This window comes from Ambystoma mexicanum, chromosome 4p (assembly GCF_040938575.1).
Source record: "Ambystoma mexicanum isolate Mex_15411 chromosome 4p, UKY_AmexF1_1, whole genome shotgun sequence".
In the NCBI taxonomy this organism is placed as follows: Eukaryota; Metazoa; Chordata; class Amphibia; order Caudata; family Ambystomatidae; genus Ambystoma; species Ambystoma mexicanum.
The window spans coordinates 60017259-60043085 of NC_090927.1; the positions used below are offsets into that span (position 1 = coordinate 60017259).

The window sequence follows — 25827 nt, forward strand, 5'->3', positions numbered from 1 at the left end:
CCCAGCTCCCCTCACATGGTATAATGGGTCTGAGGGTTGCGGGGGTGTCCCCTGCATCCTTTACATGGATTGCGGCGGCAAAACCACTGCCTTTTTGCTGCAATTTGTTTTGTGTAAACAGACATTTTTGCCGCGATTTTAACACATGGAACCTGTCTGCGATGTGAGAAGAGAAGGAGAGGAGACAAAGGTGACAGCAAGGTTTTTTGCCTCACAAGAGGGTGAGGGGAGGGGACCCATAGAGGGTGGCTAGAGGGTAGGAGGGACAGTGAGAGCTGGGGTCCCAATGAGAAGGATCTCACTCTTACAGGAATTAAGGAGGAGATCATTGGCGGCACACCAAGCCTGAATAGCAGTCAGACAGTCAGGGATGAGAGAGGAGGAAGAGGAGGCAGTAGAGGGAAGTTTGAAGGAGAGCGCGTGTCATCTGCATAACACTGGAAGTGAAGAGAGAAAGAGGAGATCAGGTGGGCCAGAGGGGCAATGTAGATGTTGAAGAGCCAAGGCGAGTGGATAGAGACTTGAGGGACACAGCAGGTGGAGAGTGTGATAGGAGAGCGAAAAGGGCCCAGTTGAACCCGTGAGGGTCAGTCGGAGAGGAATGAAGTCAACCAGTCCAATGCCAGGCCGTGATGCCAAGGCTGTCACAGAGCTGATTTGTCGGGGTGGCATGGTTGACAGTGTCGAAGGCAGAGGAAAGATCCAGAAGGGTAAGAATGGAAGCAGAGTTGGAATCAAGTTTTCAGGGGTGTTTAGTAGAATAGTTTCCATGCCTCTGGCTGCTCTGAGGCCAGACTGGAAGTAGTTGAGACAACCGACAGATTCAGTGTGTAGGCACAGTTGGGAGATGTCCAGCTTCTCAAGGTGTTTGACCAGGGAAAGCAGTAATGGAGATAGGGTGGTCGTTAGCAGGGCAGGAGGGGTCAGCAGAGGGCTTTGTGAGCTGAGGATGCACAAGGAGGTGCTTGAGGGGTAGCAGGAAGGAGCTAATGGCCAAGGAGTGATTACAGAAATCTGCCATGGCTGGCGTAAGGGAGGCAGTGTTGTCCTTGATAGTTTTAGAGGACCTGGGGAGCACCTGTTTGGTGGAGATTTTCATAGAGAGGACTTGTCTAGAGACTTCATCCGGTGATATGGATGAAAAAGAGTAGAGTAGGAGGAAAGGGGAGATGGGGCCAAGGGAGTCCTGAGAGCTGGGGAGTAGGGAGGGGATTAGAGTAGAGGAGAGCGAGGACAGGATATCCTGGGTTTTGGTTAAGAAGTAGGAGACCAGAGAAGTACAGAGGGATAGAGATGGGAGGGGAGAAGTGGAGACTGCAGTAGGATCGGCGAGTTCCTTGCAGATTTTAAGCAGTTTGCCCGTGTTGTTAGTGGCCCCAGTGATGCGGCCTTGGATATGGAACCTCTTCTGCGAGCGGGTGGGGTGTCTGTATTGCCTTTGGAGCAGGTGGCAGCCCAGTCTGTCAGAGTATGTGCCAGATGCTTGCCACTTCCACTCAGCAACTCAGCACTTGCATTTCAGAGAGGCGAGGTCAGAGTCATACCAGGAATTACACTTGGGGGCAGGCTTTATGCAGATCTTCAACTAGTTAAATGCTTGTGCTGCAAACCTACATTACACCACACATGGCTACCAGGAAGCAGGGGAATAGTAGGCCACCAGTTAGCATTCAAACCACAGCGCTCACTCGCAACAAACCACCAACAGATGTCAACTAGATATATAAAACCAGTGGGTGGACCCACTAGAGTATTCAAGAGTGCAGATGATCAGGAGTGGAGTGGGAGTCACGAACTAGATGGTTGAGGAGTAGTATAGCATTTGGCGATTATGTGAGAGGGAAAGAGACAGGAAGGGGGTGATGGAGAGCAAGAGAAACAAAAAGTACGTGGTGAAGCAAAAGAATCAGTAAGGAAGCAAAGGAGGTTGAAAGGAGCTTTAAGGAGCAGATGAGGAATAACTAACAAAGAAGGAATAGAGGAGTGACGAGGAGAGTAATAGTGAGCAGGATGTGGCAAGTCCATTAAGCAAAAGGAATGCGAAGAAGACTGAGCTAAGACAAGGAAACAAGACAAATGTAGGTAAAGGTGTTAAATAGAGGATATGGGAAGGTGGTGGCGATATGGAGTGCTAGGAAGAAGGTAAATATGGGAAAGCCAGGGGTAAAGTAGATCGGGAGGAGGGCATGACAAATCATTCAGGGGGAAACATGGAGGAAGATAACCAAGGGGAGAGAGGAGGCGAAGATTCAAAAGAAGGAAGAGGAGGTGGTGTTCAAGGCATGGGACAGTAAAGTAGACGGGTGCATGGAGAGACTGGCATGGTCTGAGATCAGAAGGGGATAAGACTGACGACCCCAGGGCCTACATTGAACGTTGCTAGGAACTTGAAGATTCTGATACCTGGCCTAGCCTTAGATGACCTAGGGCATTAGGCCGGGAAGTGCAGAGAACAGCAATAGCCTGAGAACTTCTACAAAAGCCAAGCATCCAATTTCAATAATCCCAAAACACTATGTGAATTTTTCCCCAACTGGTAGTACAGTCTCTCAATGAAGAGAGGTAAGGAGTTAAGGACCACAGTTCCATAGAGAAAGCTTAATTTGTTTATGTTCTTAATTTCTCATAATGTGAGAATTCCTTAGCTTTTATTTTTTGTTTAATAAAGATGTGAGCCTAGCTGTCTGCAGTAACTTTGCTCATGGCATGTATCGGTATTACTTTAGGTTAATGTCATTCATGGTGTATTAAGGGTTTCCCAACCACTCCCTGTTCCAAAGGTTTGCTGGGGACACTTTGCCATCAATTCCCTTGCAGCACTGAGGAGATTTGAATCAGATGGGGTTTATCACTTTGCTCTGCAAATTTGTCAACCCTATATATAGGCCCTGTCAGGGGAAGGAGAGAGCCCAACTCGAGACACCCCAATGGGTGCAGGATTGCTTGTGGTTAGGGACCATCCCAGCCGTCCTTACTGATTCAGAGTGTGGCGTAGCAGCAGCGGGACCCTGAAGCCACCATCGCAGGCCCAGCAAGAGAGCCCTGTTACAGCAAGTGGCGAACAGACACGAGCGTGGTTTCGGCTAGCAGACGGCCAGAGCGTGCAATTTCAAGAATGAAGTCCACTAGCCCACCAGAGATTGTATTATTAAAAATAGGCCTACAAGAAGTACACAGTAACAGTCCCCTGCAGCCCAGGGTAGTAATTGTGCCATAACCACGGCCGTACCGTGTGGAAAGTGTGGCAAGTCTTGCAAGCCCTTTTTTATCCATCCCTTCAGCCCTCCCCTGTCACAGGTGAAGTCAATGGCAGGTAGAGCTGGTCAATCCGCAAGGGCTATTTAGAAAGCAAGCTAGAAACAGTCTAGAGTGAGTTGTAGATTGGTGAGGACATCCAAGAGACCAGAGGAGGAGAGTGTGGTAGGAGTGTGAAGGTTATTAGAGAGAGGGTCTGTGGAGTGGTTGTGAATGTGGGGTGAGGAGGGAGTTTGTTCAGAGTACGAGGTCGTAGTAGTTGTAGCAGGAAGAAATGGTAGTAGTGGAGTAGTGGTAAGAGCAAAAGCTGGTAGCAGTAGGCAGTGGTAGTAGTAGTGGTAACAGAGGGTGGCAGTGAAACTAGCTTTAGTAGGGAAGTAGTAGCAGTAGAGGGGAGTAGCAGTAATAGGAGGTGGTAGTGGAGTAGGAGTAGCGGGGGGTAGTAGTGACCAGGAGACTGAGTAGTGTGGGAGTAACAGATAACAGGGAGGGCGTACTAGAGTGGAAGCTGTAAGTAGCAGTGAGATAAGGAGGAAGAAGAGACGTAACATCAAAGGGTGGCAATAGGAAGGCAGAGTGTAACATCGAAGGGATAGAGTTGTGGGGAGGAGAACATCGTGGGACCCAGTGTGGGAGAGGGTCAGGGGAGACTGTGCGTGTAGAGCGGGTGGTGCTGTGTGGAGGAAGGCACCATCCCTATAACTCCCCTAGAATACTAAACGTTACAATGCCCCTATGGAGGAGCCTGCCAGCAGCTTAGAGAATGCACCTGCAGCCTAAGTTAGAGAAAGACAGTCAGGTGGCACTGAGCACTAGAGCTAACCCTGTTAGGGATGCCTGGGCTAGGGAGGGGGGAAAGCCCACGGAAGTCGAGAGAGATGGAGAGGAAAGGCCCTAACGCCAAACCCCCGGAGGATCCTGTTTGGCCTTAATCTTCCTGAGAATCCCTTGATCAGACTATTTGAAACATCTTCAATAAACACCCTTAGAGGGGTTATTTGTGGCAGACACCCTGTCACACAAAATGGTGTATTTCGATTGGGATGGCACTCCATAATAGAGGAACGAGGACAGAGAACATCTGACTTTCTCTGTAATTAACCTAGATTCTACAGTGGATATAAATGGGCTGAGTGAAGTGTTCTCATTGGATGAGCAAGTTGAAGCTCTGAAGCCACGTGAGGTCAGGAAAAGGCCATGAGCACACTTAAAAGTAAGACAAACAACCTTGAATTAAACCAGCTAGTGACTGGCAGTCAGTACTAACAGCAGCAAAGGGAGAGATGTTGCCTCATTCGTTAAGCCCAAAAATGAGGTTTGCAAACTGCATTCTGCACACGCTCAAGGCATGACAGCTGGCACCCCTGTATACATGGAATTAACATAATCAACCCTGGAGGTCATCGTAGAAACCACCGCTCTTTCTTGTAGCTCTTTGGGAGTGAGGAAATGTGCCCTCCATGAAAGACTACTGAGCTCAGTTTGGATTCCCATTGAATTGCTGGCATGAGGACAAATCCAGCCAATATGCTAAGCTTGACAGGTGTAAGGTTGGGGTTGAGGGCCATATGGTCCGGACCTTATTTATATATTTATTTATTTATATAGCGCTCCTAACCCAAAAGGTATCACCTTGCAATGCTACTTCTATTTGAGGTGTTTTGGAAGTGGTGTAGCCTTCGGGGCTACACCGATCCATCTCTGTTTCCATTACAGGTGTGTGCCAATTTCTACCAGTAATAGAAACATCTCAATCCAGGTCCAGGTCAGGCTGAGGGTGCCTGGCCTCAAGGCATTCTGAGGCTCGGCTTGGTAGGGTGCCAAGCTTTTCTTTCTCACTCCACCCACAGAGGCAAGAGCGAGTCTGTCCTTGCTGTCTACGTGACTCTCCGTGGATTGGCTATGGTAATACCATGTGCATTTAATACAGACATGGCTGCCGACAGTGCATCGGTAGGGCACAGCGGGAACGTGCCTCCCGCGCTGAAGTCGCGCTTAAGTCAAGCCCGTCTGTGCCTGTCCAGGCTAAGGACGGGTCGTGCGGGCTGACAAGTGAGACTATTGATTTGGTACCTCTGAGCCTGTAAAGGAGACTGGTAAGGCATTGGGTAATGAAGCGCTGCATCTTATGCTGCTGAATTTGAGCTCCCTCACTACACATTGTGCTTATATTTAGGATTTGCTGGAAGTTCATTCTCCTGACCTACTCTGTATAACAGAGCCTGGGCTCCCACTCTCATTGCAGCTCTCCCTATGTGGTATAATGTTATTCATCTTGATATGTAGGCTTCCCACCCTGGGGGAGGGTTGCAATCATTTTTAAATCGCAGCTTAACAATACTTAAAAAGTGGAAGCTCTCCTGGTGCGCTTTAAAATCTCTCCCTCCTACACTTTGCTCTTTTTAGCTGTGTATCTATTACCCTCCCAGCCCGTTTTTATGGTTTTATGGACACCTTTGCCAATCTCATTGCAGGCCTCCAATGAGATTTTTCAAACATATTAGTCCTAGGTGACTTTAATATCAGATTTAACTTTCCCCAGGCCACTCGTTACACTCAGTTTTTTTAGTCCTGGGCTGATCTAGGACTGGCTCAGCTGGTAACTGAGCCCACTCATCTCCATGGAGGCATTTTGGACCTCATTTTTTCTACTGAGGCTATTGTTCACATCCAAGCTATCAACCCAGTTTTCTGGTTTGATCATCACCTTGTTTCTTTTACTTTGCTGACTTGCAGTTATGCTTCTAAACTATATCCTGCCGCCACATACCGTCGTAACTGGTGGGCTGCTGACCATAATGCACTAATTTCTAGTATTACTAAGGACTGTTTGGCATTACCTAATCCTAATCTCTCGTCACTAGCTCGGTTTTTGGAGCAAGCTGCTGACTCAGTTGCTCTGCTCAAGCTCCTTCGGTCCTGCAAGCGCCCCTCTGCGCCATGGTTCTCAGTGGAACTAAAAGCTGCTTGTCTAAAGGTCAGGCAAGCAGAACGTAAGTGGCGAAATTCCTATGGCTTGTTGGAAACAGATGTCTTTTACAGGTAGGGACTTGTAGGACGTCTGAAGAGTTGTTCGTGGTGGTAAAGCCCTTCTCATCCACAGCCCAAAAAGCACCCAGAGTGACATCTCAAACCTTGTGTGACTCGTTGGCTAACTTCTTCATGACCAAAGTCATGGACATTTGAGACCACATACAGTTAAATGTCTGACTGGCTGAACGCGACAATGCTAGTAAGCAGACCCAGCATTCCTGGTCCTGTTTCCTAGAATTCTCCACTGCTGAAGTCGATATGGAGATCAGCTTGCTGAAATCTGCTGCCCCTTCAGACCCAATCCCAGTGGTAGTCTTACAGGAGATTCTTCCTGCAGTAATCACCTTGGGGTTACAACTGCAGTAAACACCTCCTGTAAACTAGGTACCATCCCGCAAGAGCTTCAGCATGCTACTGTTCACCCCCTCTTGAAAAAGCCCTCTCTTGACCCCCTTATTCTTGCTAACAACTAGAGACCTATTGCTCTGCTTCCCTTTTTCATGAAACTTCTGGAGACTCTGGTGACACCAATCACCTGGCCTTGATCCTTTTCAATCAGGCTTCCGTCCGGGGTGAGGTACAGAGAGTGTCCTGTTGTCGGTACTCAACGATCTTAATATGCTGGTTAATCAAGGTGGTGTGGGTGCCCTGATACTGCTTGATCTATCGGCAGCTTTCGATACCGTCGACCACACCATCCTTCTTGCCCGGTTTGCCGCAGCAGGCATCAAGGGAACCGTCCTGGACTGGTTTTCCTCCTTTCTATCTGACCGTCGCCAGACACTCTCTTTACCTCCTTTTCTCTCTGGCTCGCACTCCATATCCTGCGGTGTTCCCCAAGGCTCTGCCCTGTCCCCCTTGTTGTTTAATCTCTATGTTCAGCCGCTATTTGCTCTCATCCACTCCCGTGGCTTCAGATTCTATGCCTATGCCAACGACAGCCACATTCTAGTTAGGTTTGACTAAGATCAGACTGAGGGGTCAGCACGGCTGGGGGAGTGTCTGGCGGCCGTAAGGTCACTCCCTGTGGCTCTTCCTCCTGGCCACCTGTTCTTGGGGACTTTCCTACTCCGGCGTCCAGCTTAAGAACTTGGGTGTCTATCTTTCCTCCTCCCTGTCAATGGTCACCCAGGTAAGTGCGGTCTGTGAGATGGGCTTCTACTCCCTGAGGGTGCTCCAGAGAATACTTCCTTTTCACCCGGTTAATCTTCGCCCCCAGGTAGTGGCGTCCCTGATTACTAGCTGCATTGACTACTGCAATGCTCTCTATCTAGGCCAGCCGAAGGGTCTGATCCAGAGACTGCAGCGGCTGCAAAACATGGCCGCATGGGCGGACACAGGCTCTCCCTATGGAGCTCCCATCAGCCCAGTCCTTCGCTCCCTTCATTTGCTGCCAGTGGCCAAAAGGCTTCATGACAAATCCCTCTGCCTGGTAAACCGGGCCTTCTATTGTCAAGGGGCAGAATACTGTTAAGACGGATTTCTGAACTCTGACCTGGTGGGCAGAGGTTCAGAAGGCCAGCCTAGTTTCTTGAAACAGGGTAACCTCTGGACAAGCCAGACCAATCAAGGTAGCTATGCCAGGGGGTCAAGACTAAGGGCCTCATTGCGAGTTTGGAGGCAGCCATGCCCTTATTAAGGGCATGGCTGCCTCCAAACTCGGGTCCGGGTTCCTTGAATGAGGAATTACTGGGCCATTCCAACCTTGGAGGACTCAGTAATTCCTCATTCAAAAAACCCATCCCCATTCCCATTCGAGCCCCAATATGGCTCAATGGGAATGGGGAGGGAGCTAATAACGGGCCCCTTAGTAACGGGACCATTATTAGCTCCCTGGTCCCCTTGCGGGACCCGCAAAGGACGCATGGTCTGACCAGACGTTCAGAGCGGATCCCGCAAGTGAACCTTGTAAAAGGGCGGAATGGGTTTACCGGCACCATTACCGGCGCCGTTAAACCCATTCCGCCCACCTCGTAATGAGGCCCTAAGTCTCAGGAGGGGTGAGGGTGACTGAAAGACCTCAATGAGCACATAGAGCAAGGACACCTAAAAAATTACTCCCAGACAGGTGTATATATCAAACATATAAACACATTTATTACAAGGCCTTTGTAACTCAACACACAGTAAATGAATCACAGCAATCATACTAAACCAATGCAACACAATCAATACAAGATATATACAAGACCATTGGGGTCTAAAGGGTTAAAGGCATGAAATATGTTCACAACATAGGCAGTGCAGACAGTCTTTAGTCCCCTTCAACATCCAACACACACCTAACTAAGAGGCAGTCCAAACCCTAAGAAGAGAGGAGCATTATGCTCAATAGTACATGCAGTGCAGGCGCACGAGGTTGTTCCAAAGGGCAAAACGGGGTTTCTTCAGGGGTCTCTAGCAGCTCAGGAAAGGTGGGTGAGGTGATGAAGAATAGATTCCCACTATTCCAGGTGGGCCTCCACTTGAAGGCAGAGGTGATTCCAAGGTTTGGGAATAGACCGCTAGTTCGCACTAGCAGTGGAAAGGAGAGGGACCCCCAGGGGCCATTCGTGCGTAAAAACAGATGGAGGCGCTGGGGGCCACCAGTTAAGGTTAGGGTTACTCACCGGCCCCAGGCGCAGTCCAGACCAAACTTCGCCAGTTGAGTCCACTCTGGCTGCAGGTTCATATGCGACAAAAAGGACGTCTCTGCGGCTTTCAGTTCTGGCGATACAGCGATGATTACCAAATGGGACAGTGGCGATTTCTCCGCTCCTGATAGATGGACCAGGCCAGTTTCACTGCAGCAGGCTTCAGGGGCAAGAGGGTCACAAATGCACAAATGAAGGCATACTTGCAGGTTTTGTCGAAGGTGCCGAGAATAGTTGGTCCCACTATTCTAATGGGTCGAAGCGTCTTCGCAGACCTTCTAGAATGACCAGATGCAGAATGGTCCCACGGGACGACAGCCAGCTCAGGGTGCCAAACCTTCCAGCGGTTCACCAGCGGTTCCTCGACTCGGCTTCTTAGTTTCAGGGTACTTGGATCCTATCCTTCGTTCAGTGAGAACTCCAGAGATCGACATGGTATGGGTGTTTTTGGCCTCCTCTTATCCAAAGTTCCCTTCGCGCCAAAACGGAGAGGACGCAGTGGGAGATCTGCTCACAAACACACACTCCATATGTGGACCAATCACGGTCCATGGTGGTCCTAGGCATTCACAGCACTCCATACTCTCTGGCACTCAGGATGTGTATTGGGGACAGACAACCCCGTCCACATCCTGGAGGCACACACACAAGGCATGCAGAAGTCTGCGAAAGCTTGGCAATCACGGGAAACTGCATGAGCAAATAAGGACTGAACCGGGTCGGTTCAACCTGGGGAAACGAAAGAGGCAAGATGGCCAAAGGACAGGACAAAGAACGTATTTTGGAGCAAGGCCACCTCTTTGTGCCAAACGCGGTTAACACGGTTTAAATGGCAGGAAAGGGTTAAAATTATATGAAAAGATAAACTGCCACCAACCCTGTCCATGACACATCTGCACATCTCCCAAAAAGTCCTACAGGAGTATCTAGGGTCTTTGGAAATGACTATGAGACCCAAGTGCACTGTACTGTAAGTTACCTTGCACTCTTGTTACATGTTGCACAAAAGTTGCAACATGAGGAAAGGACTAAGGGAAACAAAGTCTCCCTGTACTGACTGTCTTAAGGGCAAGTCAGTTTCCCCATAAAAAGTGAGCGAAAGCCCAGAGGATTGCAACAGAAGTCTGTGCGCCCCTGGCAAAGTCAGACTAAGGGCCTCATTACACGGATGGCGGTGAACCATGGTGCTATTAGCGCCATGGTTCATGCCGGTAAAATACCGGCACCGCCTTGGTGGAAAGGGGAATTACCACCCTATTCCAAGATTGGCTGGGCGGTAATTCCCCCTTCCACCATTGCCCTTCCCCGTTCCCATTTTTGCCCCATAGGGCTCTATGGGAATGGGGAAGGCGCTAATTACGGTACCGCAAATTGCGGTACCGTAATTAGCTCCCTGGTCCCTTTGCGGGTTGGTTTTTAACACCTGCAAAAAGAAGGCGTTAAATTCCTCAACCCGCAAAGGGACCTCGTAGTAAGGCGGTAAGAATTTACCGGTACCGGTAAAATACCGGTACCGGTAAACCCTTACTGCCATCCATGTAATGAGGCCCTAAGTGTTTAAACAGCAGCAAAAAGTTTGGGGGTGTACAACTGGAGGGAAAATTACATATAAAATGAGGAAAGGGTTTTTTTGCTCCCGGTTATCTTGGTTATAAAGATTAGAAATGATATCCATAACACTTTGGTTAGTACAAAGTGATTCGTTTATTTGTGGTCAGCCGACACGTGTTTCGACCCTTACGGTCTTTCTCAAGGCTAGTCTGTTTGCTGATTGCCCTCAGTGGGGTGTTTGTTCAATATGGAAACTGTCCTTACGGCAGTCCTGGCTCCTATTGGGCCCTTTGTATTCTGTCTGCGTTCCAGGGCCGCAGACAGAATACAAAGGGCCCAATAGGAGCCAGGACTGCCGTAAGGACAGTTTCCATATTGAACAAACACCCCACTGAGGGCAATCAGCAAACAGACTAGCCTTGAGAAAGACCGTACGGGTCGAAACACGTGTCGGCTGACCACAAATAAACGAATCACTTTGTACTAACCAAAGTGTTATGGATATCATTTCTAATCTTTATAACCAAGATAACCGGGAGCAAAAAAACCCTTTCCACGTACCAAACAGGGGCTCAGGCTTAACCCCAAATCGGCACCTGTGATCTTGCCTAAACTCACAAACTAAATATAACTGTTGCACAGCACAGGCAGGTTCCATTCCTAGAAGCCTCAACCCACAGTACATATAAAATGAATTCTTTCCTAACAAATACCTGCAAGCGAAGTTTTGCCGTTTACATTTCAGCCCATCTGCTGCCTCTTTGGAACAATCTACCTACTGCTCTGTGGAGCACAGAGAATCATCTGCAATATCTCTGCATCATAAAGACTCTCCCCTTCTAGAATATGTTGGTCCGACCTTAGTATCCTAGCGCCATGATACCTTTTGGTGAAAATAAGAACTCTTAACATAAAATCACATTTGAAATCTGTTGCAAGCATGTTGGATACCTTCTCTTTCAGCTGCTTTTTGGTGATGGAGCCCAGACATTATAAGTTCATACCTTTGAAACCAGGAGTTACTCACCCCAGAGTGCGCACTCTGCAGCCAGGGTGCTTGAGCGCTTCAGAGAGAAGTATCAATCCCTGGCAACCCAGTTCGTTCTCACCAAGGTCCAAGACAGTCAGGGAAGAGTTTGCAGACAGAGCCATGGCCAGACTTCCGCAACAGGCAGCTGTGAAGGAGCACCTGGACAATCTAAGGAGACAAAGACATCAGATCTCTGCAAACCCGCTTTCTTATCATCACTCCGAGAAGGGGCCTGGTGGCAACATGCAGAGTGCCACCCAGAGCAGACATGAAGTCTCTGGTTCAGAGATGGCTCCTAACATAATGTTTAACATATGAGGCCCTCATTACATGGGAAAGCACCATCACAGGCCACCTGCATGAAAATTGATGCGCATAAGTTGCTAAATCCAAATGATATACATCCAATGAAATGCCCCACCTCAGCACGGGCAACTTGTTTTATAGGCACTCAGAGTTATGTACTTTTCCAGTAGGTTTTCATTTATGTATTTCGGGTCTTTCACATAGTGCAAAATAGAGCCCCCAAGCAACACTCTTATATTTACACATTGGGTTAGTGACTGCACATTTTATATATTTATATACATTTATATTTATATACAGGGAGGAACAATGCTCTGTTGATCACAAAAGAATGTACAACAGATAAGAAATCAGATTTGACTGGAAGCAGTGAGCTTCTTACAGTAGCAATCAACACAGCACCACTTGGTCAGTTTCTAGTCTATATTTCTATTCATGTATCTATGTCTCTTTATATGCATGTCTATATTTGCAGCTATGTATATATTCCTCTATTTGTGTGTCTGAATGTCTGTCTCTTTCAATTCATCCTATCAATATAATCTGTCTATTTTCAGTCTAGCTGTAGGCCTCTCTGCATTCCTGGGTGTTTCAATCTATCGGTCTGCCATCATTTGTGCCTGCCTTTCTTTCTATATTGGTATCTGTGTTTGTCTATTGGTCTGTCTACCAATGTATGTGTCCGTCTATCTGTCCCTATCACCGTTTGCTTTTCTATTGGGGTATCTTTGTGTATTATGATGCAGCAGACACCCAGAATCAAGGAGGAAGTCCATACCAATCCCTGTTATCAGGGACGCGTAAACAAATGGGGCTAAACTCAAATGGAAACGTGGGGTTTCATCAACAGGATGGGCTACTCCCAATCTCTCTCTCCCTTTCTCTCTATATCGCTCTCATTCTCACTCCCTCTTTTTGCACACTGTTGGGAAGGAAATTAATCTATCCCCCAGTATGCAGGGCCTGGTTGCCAATGAAAGGAAGTCCACCGTATGAGGCTGCAGTGAAAAGGGAGAATGAGAGTATGCGTATGGGGAGTTTGTTACTGTAGAAGTAACGAAAGGGGGGAATGTTGGGAAGGAAATTAACCTATCCCACCCCTCCTAGATGCTTTAGGGTGAGGCAAATCCCATGTAGAAACCTGTGATGTGCCAGGGACGAGGGTTTGGTGTGCTAAGCAACACTGCACGGACATATTATGCACGGAGGAACAGAAGATGCTTAGACATAGTGCTGGCATATAAACAAGTGCCATTTTGTATATATGGCAGAAACATATGGCCTGCATGGCAGCACGGTAGAGACAGGCCGCAAACCTGGTGAAGAAACCTGAGTAGGTTCAAAGTTCCACAGAAACCCTCCTTTGTTCTAAAACTGTTGCCAATAGGTTTATCCCGGGAAAGAATGTATCCTGCAAGGCCATGAGACGGTGCTAGGTGCCTCATTGCATGTGTTATCACAACCAGGCCAGAGCAAACCTCCGACCCCCACCCAGCCTACTACACGTTGTAGCCCCTACAACTGTCCGAGTCCCAAGACCCCTGAATTCCAAGATACCTGCAGACCCCAGGCCACCGACCATAAACCAGACAACCATAAAAGATCTAAAAGAATGGTCCTTGTAAAGCTGTACTTTACAATGGCATGATTTGTAATGCGAGGTGCGAGCGGGATGAATTATAGTTCAAAAGCGAGGGTGGAAGCTTTGGACACCGGATGACGCAGTTGGGATGAGTGAAATGTGCGCGGGTCACAGTGACCTCGAGCCTCCTCCTGTACCAGTCCATGATCATACAAGGTGCCCTGTGTAGTTATAGAGTAGCATTGTTAGAATGACACATTTAATTGTATTTTTCACCTTGGTTCCCTGGAGACGATGAGCCCAGCTGACCCCATGTGATGGAAGACAGATGGACAGGGCTGTGTCCAATGGAATGGCATCCCCTATGGAGTAGGCTGACCATGCATAGGGTTGTTACCACCGCATTTAAGGGCTACAGCCCAACTCGTGATGAGGCCCTCTGTCTTTCTCAATCTCATGTGAGTGGTTAAGTCTTCAGGCCTTTGTAGCAACAGTTCTAGTCTGTAATTAACGTTTAAGAGAACCATTGTAATACCTAAATAAACAACACAGATTGGCAAAGCCAAAAGTTTTAGCTTTTGTGCATGCATGGGATAGATATTTTACAGGCATTGCTATGAACCTCTTAATCCTATGTTCTGAGTCCCTATGTCTAACTAAATGTCCCTATATTTGCTAATTGGCCCTCTCTACAGGTAAGGGGAACGCCCTCAGTGCTTACTAATATTACACCTGTCAAGGGTACACAAAAGGAGGTGAAGTCTATCCCTATCCTTGCTCACTACTTTCCTGTCTGGTAAATTATTGCACACATCATCAAGGTCGATATTTTTACTTTATTGTCATCTACTGGGATCTGTGTGGCTTACAGTACTCAAAGCCTTGATTTTACTAATCAAGGAATTTCTAAAACCAAAAAACAGCTATCAATCTTGTTGGAGCTGCTCATCTTAAAAAAATGCTACTATGTCTGTGTCGTGTCTACCACTTCCGTTTGTATCGAACACAGGATATAGGTCATCACTCCTGGATCTGTTGTCTACCAGTTTCAGCGGTATCTCATTACTTCCCGCTTTCTTCAGGACATATACTGATTTTAGCGTTACTGGTCTCAATTATTAATAACAGAACAGCAGAGCAGAAAAACAGCAACAAGAATGGTGATGACGGGGTCCCTGGGCTCAGGGGCTAGCAGAGCCACTTCGGGCCTCTCTCCAGTGGCTCCACCTTGGTACTTTCTCACTAAAGGCGGGGGAGCCGGGCGAACTAGGGGCTGGACGCACTGGGCTCGAGGACAATTGAACATTTCCCGCTCAGGTGAAGAAAGCACAGAACTTCACTGGGAAGAGCCCAGCAGAACAGTGCAGGGGGAGCCATATGGCTAAGGGCAACAAGAGGCAATCCTGTTTGCCTTTCTCCAAGAAGGACTAAGCAATGGGTGTGAGAAGATGTCGGCCCCCCTGCGAAGCCCCTGACAGACAGGTGAGGCCCCTGTGAGGAACTCCAACTTCAGAGCTCCTTCTGGTGCTGGCAGAGATGCGGTCGGGGTTAGCGCGATATAGGGCGGGATGGCATATAAGTTCGACCAAATGCAAGAGCGCATTGAGAAGGAGAGTGGACGAATATCCGAGGTGGAGCACCGATTAGGGTCCATGGAGGATACTAGTGGAGAAGTGGCACAAGCAATCCGCCCACTCCACAGGGAAGTCTCAGCCATCAGGGATAAGAATGAAAATTTGGAGGCAAGATCCCAGAGGAACAATATCCGGGTGGTGGGTATGCTGTAGTCTGTCCCGCAGCGAAATATGGAGGTCTTCATGGAAAAGTGTATAAAGGAAGTTCTGCAAGAGCCCTCTTTGTCAACACAATTCCTGGTTGAGAGGGCCCATCACGTGTTGCAGGCCCCCCCAAGCCGGGCCAGAGCACCCGCCCAATTATAGCTCATCTGTTGAACTATAGAGACCGGAAATACCATTCTCTGCTGAGCTCGAGAGTTGGGGGACCTCACCTATCAGAACGCCAGGATCTCTTTCTATCCGGACTTCACTCAGTCTGTTCAGAAGGCTTGCCTCTTCATCCTGGCAGCAATGCAGGCCCTCCTCGACCGGGTCTTCAGTACACCATGTAGTACCCGTCCAAACTGCGTGTACAGCAGGAGGCCAAGCACATTTCTTCACAGATCCTGGGGCGGTGCACAACTTCCTTGAAACGCTGCCGAAGTGATGGGTGTTGACTAGAGACTGGGCAGAGCACCCGCATGAGAGCTTCTTGGTGGGGGCGGCCCTCTGGCTTGTCATAGCTGTTAAAGGTCCTAGGCGCCCCGATGTTCAGCACACAAAGTTTTTCCTGGTGGGATATATGTATATATATATATATATATATATATATATATATATATATATATATATATATATATATATATATATATATATATATATATATTACATGGCCACGGTAGTGGCCATGTAGTTATGGTTAAGTTGCTGTTTCCATAGGAAGAGCACTTTTTGGGCGGCTTATAACTTCGCTCTCCCTGGACGGATACTCACCAAACTTTGCAAAAGAAGTAATTGGGTCACTCTGAACATTTTTGCAAAGTTTGGTGAGGATTCGTCCAGGGGGGTCAAAGTTATAGGGGGGGTCCCAAATTCTTTTTTTTTCCCATAGACATAATGGGAAAAAACTTTGCGCACGGCTACAGCCCCAACCGCTGGACGGATTTACACCAAATTTGCGGCAGGAGCGGCGGCCTGGTCCCAAAAGCGTGCTTTTGTAAATTTGGTGTAAATCTGTCCAGTAGTTTTTTAAAAAATGACTAAAATGTAAGGCAAAAAAATTAGTGATATCTGCGTTCGCGTCGCGGACAGACTTCCCTGTTCGCTCCGCGGACAGCACCCCGATTGGCCCGTGGGCTTGCGTCATGTCCGCAGACATGCGACGTGTTTGCTAATTGGACGGCGAGGGGCGTGGAGCGCGTCAGATTTTCCGTGGCGCCCGCCATCTTGTATTCGCAGTCGACCGCGTACAGCGCAGTGAAACGTGGATAAAAAATTGTATTTAGTGCCGTGTGTTGGTGTGTAAGAGTGTTTGGAGAGGGTGGGGGAGTACGAGATAGGTTCAATGCTTTGTTTTTTTATGTGCTAGACATTTTTGTTGCGTTCGATTTGTCCATGGAGAACACGGCTTTTCTGACATTTTGTAAATAAACTAAATGGTGGGGTGTTTAGAGGACGGAGTATGTGTCATTTTTGTTCACAAGGAAGGTAAAAAAGAGCTATGAACACTCGCGGTGTACTTAATTGTTCGTAATTAGACAAACTGGGGGTGTCCTCAGGACGCTGTCCATATTGTAATTTGTCTAGTTGAATGTGTTCTAAGAACACTCGCAGTGTCCCGAAATGGTTGCAATTACACAAAATGGGGGTGTTCTGAGAAGGTTGTTTGTATTGTTCGTTGTGAGGGTGAAAGTGTTTTAAGAGCACTCCTTTTGTCCGCTAATAGTACAATTTCCTAGGGGCGTCAACCGACTTTTTGTCCACTAAAGAAACGATAAATCCGGCTGGTGTGCGTCGACATTATGTGATAATCCTATGACTGGCGCTATTGACCTGGCTGACTTGCTTTTGCGACACTAAACCATATCTCCCGCCACTAAGCCTGATATTATCAAAGCATTCATATTCCCCGCCTCTCTCCGTGACGTTACAGGGTGCGTCATGAAACGCACCCAGTCGTCTCCAGTACTACGCGACTTTACACAGAACCCGGAAGACAACACACATTATGTCACAACACAGCGCGCCACAATTCAGAATATGAAACTGTGATTTAAAAGCAAAGAGCAAGATTGTAAATGTTGTAAAGTACATTTATTTGACATCAAATGTTTAGAGAATATTCAGCAATTTGCATTTGTCTTTGTTGTCGATCCGCAAAAGTTCATGTTGAGACACGCGATGTTCCTTTGCGGTACAGAGAGTGTTAGATCAGGTTACAACTCAGTGCGTCACAATTCGGAATATGAAACTGTGGTTTAAAAGTAAACAGCAGGATTGTACACTTGGTAAAGTACATTTATTTCACATGAAATGTTTAGTGAATATTCAGCGATTTGCTATTGTCTGTGCTGTCGATCAGCAAACGTTTATTTGCAGCCGCGCGTTGTTCCTTTGCGGTAGATAGGCTGTTGGTTTATGATAAAAGCAGTAAATGGTCTCCCTGATAATCGGAAGGTTGCTCCAAAAACGAGCCATTAGACCACCGTATTGGTTGGTATGTTGTTTGTAGCCGCTAGTACTGCGTAAGGGAATATTGGTCCTTGGCGATTGTCCCATAAAATGGTTTAGGGTCATGAAGTTGCATATTTGGACTTGCGCCTGGCAGTTGAAGACCCCATCCGCTGGAGTCTGTAAATCGTGACATAGACAAAACGGGGCCACGTACCTGTTTTAAAAAACATAAATTAGTCTCACCAGCCGATCTTCATTAAAAATCATCATTTTATTTATTAGGGCGTGAAACTATTTGCTATCGAGGATAGTGCAACAGAGTATGTTAATAATAAAAAAATAATATTTTCCCATTCATATAGCGCTAAGAAATGTGAGGTATCTAAGCGGTGCTTATTATTAACCACGGTGTGTGGTGCTCATTTATCGACCACGGAAGGATGAAAGGCTGAGTTTGGGCTTGCCTGGATTCGAACTTGCGTTAGCAAGCTGTGCACGGATGTCAAAGCGAGCGATGTACTCGCTGTGCCACTTGACAGGCTACAGTAAAGTGGCACAGCGAGTAGAGCATTTGACCGCCTATAGACCGGTTAAATTATTTCAATTAACCCACTCTGTGTCGTCTGCCTTTTTCAGAGCCCTCTAAAAGACAGGGGATCAATTCGGCGGTGATAATACGCTGTAGAAAACATTATGCCACTTTCAACGAACAAGTTCAACTTCAGCGGTCTTTAATGCTACGCTATTGTAATTATATTTGGTATAAAGTAATGTACAGTACAATTGCAATTTCCATTGTCTACGAGTGGTGCAGTCCGAAAATACGACTCCGCGTGTGCCAACGATCTTTCGCATAGTGATATAATATGTAAAAGTGGTTTCGTTTCAGAAATTTCATCTTTATCTTCTCTTACGTTTTAGCCACACTCCTTCAAGAGAAGTCTTTCATCACAATCTCTGTCTGTCAAGGTCAAAACACAATACAACCTTATAGTCTGCTTCGTGAGCTTCTCCGGGGCCCGAGAAAAAAATGAAGCAGCTGACCTTCACTGTGAACGAGCATAAATTCTTACTTTGCAACATTCTGCGTAAAGCCATCTGTAGAAGTTGGTTGTTGCAAGCCATGTTTGTATATTGTTTGCGTGATATTAAAAAAAGTTTGTTTAAAGGACGTTATGGTTCTAAGTACAGCCGAAAGACCCCTGAAAATAGCAAGTTATGGTAAGCTATGTAAAATAACTCGCGCCAACACCATGCACTGCTAAGACTAACACCCAGGACATCGAAGATGACATCACAAATGTCATTGATGACATAACTGATGACATCACATGTGTATGTACTTTTCATGGAATTTGTGTACTAGGGATTTTCATTATAATGTTCCGAAAAAAGTGTCAAGGATATTGCAATAAATATCATACCGTTATTAGTGCTTTGCACAATGCATTTATATCAATAAATAGCATTGTATTATGGGATTCTATGTAGTATACTGAGCTGCTAATGGAGAAAGATAGCATTGTGTGCAGAGTACAAGATAAAAGTATAATATTTGTAATGTTAATATGTAGAAAATTCACAAAATGGGGGTGTTCTGAGGACGTTATTCGTATTGTGTGATTGCTTAGCTGTATGCAATGAGGGAATGGTACAGAGAGTAAAGTGGACGCCGTCCTGGACACCGCCGCTGTTCGTGGACAGGGCGTGGTAAATCCGGGTTTTCCAGGAAATCCAACATGGAAAGAAGACTGTACGGATCAGCCAATCAGATGTCGAGGTTGTGGATTTGTGTTGAAAGAGACTGTGTGTGGTGAAGATGGCAGAAGTGGAGAAAGTCAGGGTGTTGGTGCTCGGAGATATGTTTGTGTATGGTTTACAATAAACTTAAGAGAGACTAGAGATAATATTTCCTATGACCGATAGTGAATAGCCCTCTATAAACAGAACTCTTAAACAATACACAATGTTGACTCGGTCCCTTGCTTCCCCAAGTCCATATTTGGTTGAACCTTACTGTATGAGGTTAATAGCCATTAAATTCTCATACTACACCACATTGTATCAAAAAATAGTATTTTATTTTTCATATTTCAACAGTAAAAAACTTTTTTTCTTTTATCTTTTCTTCTTCACAGTTCCAATTTTTTAATCTTTTTTAAAAAGGAGTATTTCTGATAGTATGCAAATCACAATATCTGCACCATTACCATGCAATATCGTTGTGTACATTTAATCTCATGTAACAGTTGACCATTTAACAATTAGCAAAAATTCATCTCTTAACCTGGACCTACAAGTTGCTCACCCCTATCGTTGAGACAAGCAACCCAGTCCGTAAAAACCTTTCACTTATTCTTCCTAAAAATCATGCTTACTTTCATACCACATCCATACCATACCCGACATGTTTCATTCCTTACACACTTACACACTATTGACAAGGAAATTTTTCAGGGGTAAAATTTACACAACATTCAATTAAATGCACAATCGTATCAGTCTTCTTGTAGACTTAATTTCTTGCGGGGTCAGCTTTCAATGAGATCCCATCGCACTTTTCTTTAGGGTCCAACCTTCAAAAACGAATACACTTCTACAGGCTGACTTCTTCTTATGTGTCTTCTTGGGGGGTCCCCCTCGATTTACAATCCTCTTCCTAGTTAAAGTCTGTCTGATGTTGGGGTGTGCTTGGCTCTCAACTGGATACCACTATCTGCGATCACTGGGAGGCATTCCTAGCGTGATTACTTTGTGGATTCCTGTTCTATTTAATAGTTGACTTTATCCCGTGCCGCTCCTCATTTAGATAAATCTTTTAAAATTTCTCACGTGGGATGGGACGACTCTCTATATATCGTTTTCTTTAACAAGCTTGCCTTTGCTGCCTTGTACGGGGTTACAGCCGCTGCTCACATGTGGATGTCCTCTCTCTCAAGTCACACTCCTATCTCCGCCTGGTGTCCGTTTCTGTGCATGGTTTACAGCAGTACGCTGAATGCAGGCATGTTGCAAAGAACTTTGATGACAAAGGAGTGGAGGTGGTGTGGAGCACTGTGCCTGATTGCAATGTACAGGAAATTGTACAAGTTTGTGCGGATATGGCCACGATGAACAGTCCGCATGTGGTAGTTTTGCACTATGGTGCTTTCCATTTGGGCTTTGTTGGCTGATTTGGAATGCTTGGTTCAAGCCGTAGTGAAGATCCTTCCAAATGCGAAAGTAATTTTTTCTGGATTACTACCTAGGGCAATATGGGAGAATAGTTCAGTTTTTTGTCCTCAGCAAAACATTGCTAGGTGTGTCATCAACCGAGGCATGTGTGCCTTCATGCTTAGAGCTGGTATGTTCTTCTGTAACAATGAGAATATTGATGCCAGTAATGCTGTTAATTTTAAAGAAGATGGCATTTCTTTATCTTTTACCGGAAATGCCTTTTTATTTTGGAATGTAAGGGTTGCTTTGGAGAAGGTTATGTGAAGATTTTAGGAGTAAAGTAAGAAAAAAAACCAAGAAAAAAAATATAAAATAACAGGTGTCTGTCAAGCATCTGTAAAAAATAAAAAAACGGCTCTTTTCAGAGCCAACTTCAAAGGGGAAATGGGGCACACTATTTAAATGTACATTCACCACGCTCAGATTTTCGATGTGTCCCCGGACATGGCGGTAGTCCGTGGACATGAAAATCACTACGAGGGGGTTAGTATGTTCTATGTTACATGTCAGGGATATTATGGTTAAGTTGTGTTACTAAAAACCTATGAAATTCAGTGAAAAAACTTTGTTAAGGGACGTTATGGTTCCAAGTAAAACCAAAAAACCCTTGAAATTCGACAGTTATGGTAAGCTAAGCAACCATAACTCGCGCCACCGTGCACTGCTAACACTAACACCCAGGACATCAAAGATGACATCACAAATGTCATTGATGACATCACTGATGACATCACATGTGCATTTACTTATCATAAAAACTCTGTACAAGGGATTCTTATAATGCTGACCAAAAACTGTCAAGGATCATTCGGATAAATATCATGAGCTTATTAATGCATTAAGCAATGCATTGATATAAATAGCATTCTATTATGAAGTTCTGTCCAGTACACTAAGCTACTCATGCAGAAACATAGGCAGTGTGTGCAGCATACATGATGAAGTTGCCATATTCATAATCTTGCCATGTTGAATACTGAAATGATAACTGCTCTCTTATTAGAGTTTTGCGTACTGTGAAACATGTAATAAGTAGATAATAAAACCCACTTAATACACAATTATTACAGACAAAACACAAAGAGACAACAACACATACAAATATGACTATTTACAGGGACAGTGAAGTAAACAAAAAAGCAGAAGTAGCAGCAGAAAGAGTTCATATTCTAACTGATTGTCTTTATGCAGAGAAACTATTGCTCTGTTTCAAAGCTGCTACTTACCATATGTATGTGTATCACATGATGTGACTGCACCCAAAGGAAAGGAGAGTGAGTATAATGTATACAAATATGAGCATATACAGGGAAGGTAGAGTAATAAAAATAAAACTATGAGAAAGTGCTGATAACCCTAATGATTATCTTCATGCACAGAAAGGATTGCTCTCTTTCAAGCCTGTGTCTTCCGCTACGTATATGTTTCATATGATGTGACTTGACCCTAAGTCTACAAATATAGTACCTTTTCAATTTTTACTTCCTGACTGTTACTGAAGAAAACTATGTGGCTTCGATATGTCAGTAAATGATAAAAAGGGAGAGCCAGCCATGTGATGTCATCAGTGATGTCATCAATGACATTTGTGATGTCATCTTTGATGTCCTGGGTGTTAGTGTTAGCAGTGCACGGTGGCGCGAGTTATGGTTGCTTAGCTTACCATAACTGGCGAATTTCAAGGGTTTTTCGGTTTTACTTGGAACCATAACGTCCCTTTAACAACGTTTTTTCACTGAATTTCATAGGTTTTTAGTAGCACAACTTAACCATAACGTCCCTTTAACAAAGTTTTTTCACTGAATATATATATATATATATATATATATATATATATATATATATATATATATATATATATATATATATATATATATATTTATTTTTTTACACAGCCAGTTATGGTTAAGTTGCTGTTTCCATAGGAAGAGCACTTTTTGGGCGGCTTATAACTCTGCTCCACTTAGACGAATCCTCACCATACTTTGCAAAAAAATATATGGCCCACTGAATTTTTTTGCAAAGTTTGGAGATGTTTGGTCCAGGGGGGGCAAAGTTATTGGGAGGGTCCCAAAACGTCTTTTTTTCCCATAGACTGAATGGGGGAAAACTTTGCGCACGGTTACAGGCCAAACCGCTGGATGGATTTGCACCAAATTTGCAGGAGTAGCATGGGCTCGGTCGCGAAAGCGTGCTTTTTAAATTTTGTGACAATCCATCCAGTAGTTTCCTTAAAAACGATCAAAAAGTATGTCTCTAAAAATTAGTGATATCTATGTCCGCTCCGCGGTCACACTTCCCTGTTCGCTCCGTGGAGAAGATTGCAATTGGCTATTCCTGGCGTGCTGTCCGCGACCATGTTGCGCTTTCACCGATTGGTTGTGGCACAGCGTGAAGTGCGTCTTAATGTTTCGATACGTCTGCCATGTTTACTTTGTTTTCTGTTGAACGCAGACATCGCCGCTAACATACCTAAACGAAGAAGACACCAATGCACTGGTTACACTTATGGAACACTATTTCGAAAGGTGAGCGTTAATGAGACGTGGTAGTAGAAAGTCAAACATTGAAGTATTCTTGTTAGCGCCGTCATACGGTACAGTGAAACTTGCTACTCATTGTACGAAATGAACTTACTGCGTCCATTTTACAATACATAAACATTACTGCAGTCAGGCTGGCGTCCTACTGTTTGAAATCTAAGGCAGCCACCTGCACTATTTCGTACACACAGCACTTCCGCACATGTATGGGAGTAGCGGTTCTCATGAATAGCCGCTGATATGTTGCTGCAAAATGAGAATGTATTTGCATTCGAAGTGAAGGCCACTTAATTTTCTGTTTTCAATATGAGCTCAGTACGGCTGCATATTTGTCGACACCCATAAGGGTCAGTTGTTTTTTAACCTTGAGGTACAGGGAAAGAGCAGAAAGAATGCAGTGAGTAACAGTTAGAAAAACATATAGTTTGATAAGGTTATGCTTCAAAAACGTTTGCACCAACCATGAAATATTAGTTCCCGAATAGGCACTCTTCCACATACACTACTGTCTGACTGCAGCGAACGCAATGGAGGCGGTCCACATCATGTAGGTGTATTTTTCCCGCCTATATACTGAATGGACATTACATTTTTACTTTGGGAAAAAAATATATATTTTTCCTAATGAATTACAAGGTTTATGTGCCGCTGCATTTTTCTTCCCCATTATGGACATTGCACATTGTCGCCGTTTGTAGGGTGCCACTACATTTCCCCAAATTAAATTAATATTTAGTAAAAAAAAGTATGTGTTACAACTTTGTTTTGTGCTTAGGTTGCGTATTGATACACGTTTTATTTCCCCTTTATCCGCTCAGCTACTTCCAAGCAAAATGTTATTTTTGACAACAGCAGTCTCTACCTTCTCTTCCTGCTGCAGTCTTTTTACAGTGCTAGTGGTTAAAACCCCCAGCATTCACGCGGAGCGGCACGCGGAGTTGGCTCGCTGAGGTGCGAGCAGTCAACAGCAGTCTCTACCTTCTCTTCCTGCTGCAGTCTTTCTACAGTGCTAGTGGTTAAAACCCCCAGCATTCACGCGGAGTGGCATGCTGAGTTGGCTCGCTGAGGTGTGAGCAGTCAACAGCAGTCCACAGAGGCTCGGAGGAAAGGAGCCATGGACCCGCAAGAAGATCCCGGAGCGCCGTTACTCCCCATAACGACAGACTATATTACTGAAAACGCGGCTCACCAGCCCCAGCTGAAAAGCCCTTCTGGCAGGGTGCTGAGGAGCAAGTATTCTCGATTGGTGAACCGGAAAGGACTTGGACCCAGCCATAATACCAGTTCCGTAGTGCAAAGAAAGGCGGCGACCGCAGCTTCATCAGCCTCGTCAATCTCCAACTCTGCGGTCGCCTGCCTCTCTGTGGGAGAAGGCGTTGGCGATGAAAGCGCCGCCATTCAGCGTGGCGCGTTGCCTCTAAACTTGGAGGTAAGCGCTGAGGAAGCCTTTGTCTCTTCGCCCACTACACCCTCCCTCCCTGATGCAACGCCACCCCGTCCCCATTTGTTCCACATGTACCTGCGGGGGTGTTGGGCACGACTGGAGGGGCGGTTCTGTAGCCGTCAGTAATGGACCTCGCTAATGTCGACTGCATGCGACCGGCAAGCCGCCGCGGCAAGTGGGGCTGTCCCCTGCGGATTCGAAGGATGCCGTGGGGCTGACCCCAGCTTGCCGGCCGTAGATCGACCAATCAGCGGCGAGTCTCACAAGCTCTCCATCTGTGCCGCTCCACGGCGTGATGACGACGGTGTTCTGTTAATTAATGTTGTTCAAAACAGATCGATGCCAACAGTGGGGCAAGACGCTTTGGAGTACCCAACCCCACGATCTACCACCCAAGTGGAAATCCACACCAGACCAACCCCTAAAATGCAGGACACTTGCGACGGAGGAACAGAAGTGTCACCTCTTGCCTTCTCGCAACCCCCATCATCCAATAAAACTACAGATCACCTGCTAAATGCCCACCGGTCAGATGGAGGTGGCGCATAGAGATATGGCCCAAGATGGTGAAACATTACCCACTACACCTAATGACTCTGCCAGTGAACTCTATGCACAAAAAAGAGAAACAGCAATGGCAATATTCAAAAAAAGAGCCCTCACGAAGAAGGCATTTAAGGACCAGGGTGAGTCAATATACCAAGGCTGCCAGCAAAAAAAAGCAGCCCGAGCAACAGCAAAGAAAGGAGAATCAGGAAAGTCAACTTTCCCAAATCCCTTGATGTCTCACGCTTTGAAGGACATTTTTTCTAAACAAACGAAGAGGAAATTGGAAGCAGAGGCAGAGCTTTCTGATGCAGAAATTTTAGACGCAGTCCTAGAAGCACCTTCAGTTCCCAAACAAAGGAAAACTACAGAAGACATCTGTCAAAACGCCCCTGCAGGGGCCTCGACTACACAGGTTAATCCTCTACGCAAAGACGTTCCGGGAAATCGACTTCAACT

The 25827-nt window shown here is 45.9% G+C and overlaps 1 protein-coding gene across 1 annotated transcript in view; it reads right to left on the minus strand.

The window, feature by feature from the left end:
* LOC138452535 (NACHT, LRR and PYD domains-containing protein 3-like) overlaps positions 1–25827 on the minus strand; it is a 63562-nt gene that overhangs the window by 18849 nt on the left and 18886 nt on the right. Inside the window, exon 3 of the mRNA XM_069604982.1 lies at positions 11500–11670. Within this exon, the coding sequence (XP_069461083.1) occupies positions 11500–11670 (171 nt within the window). The remainder of the gene's footprint in view (positions 1–11499; positions 11671–25827) is intronic.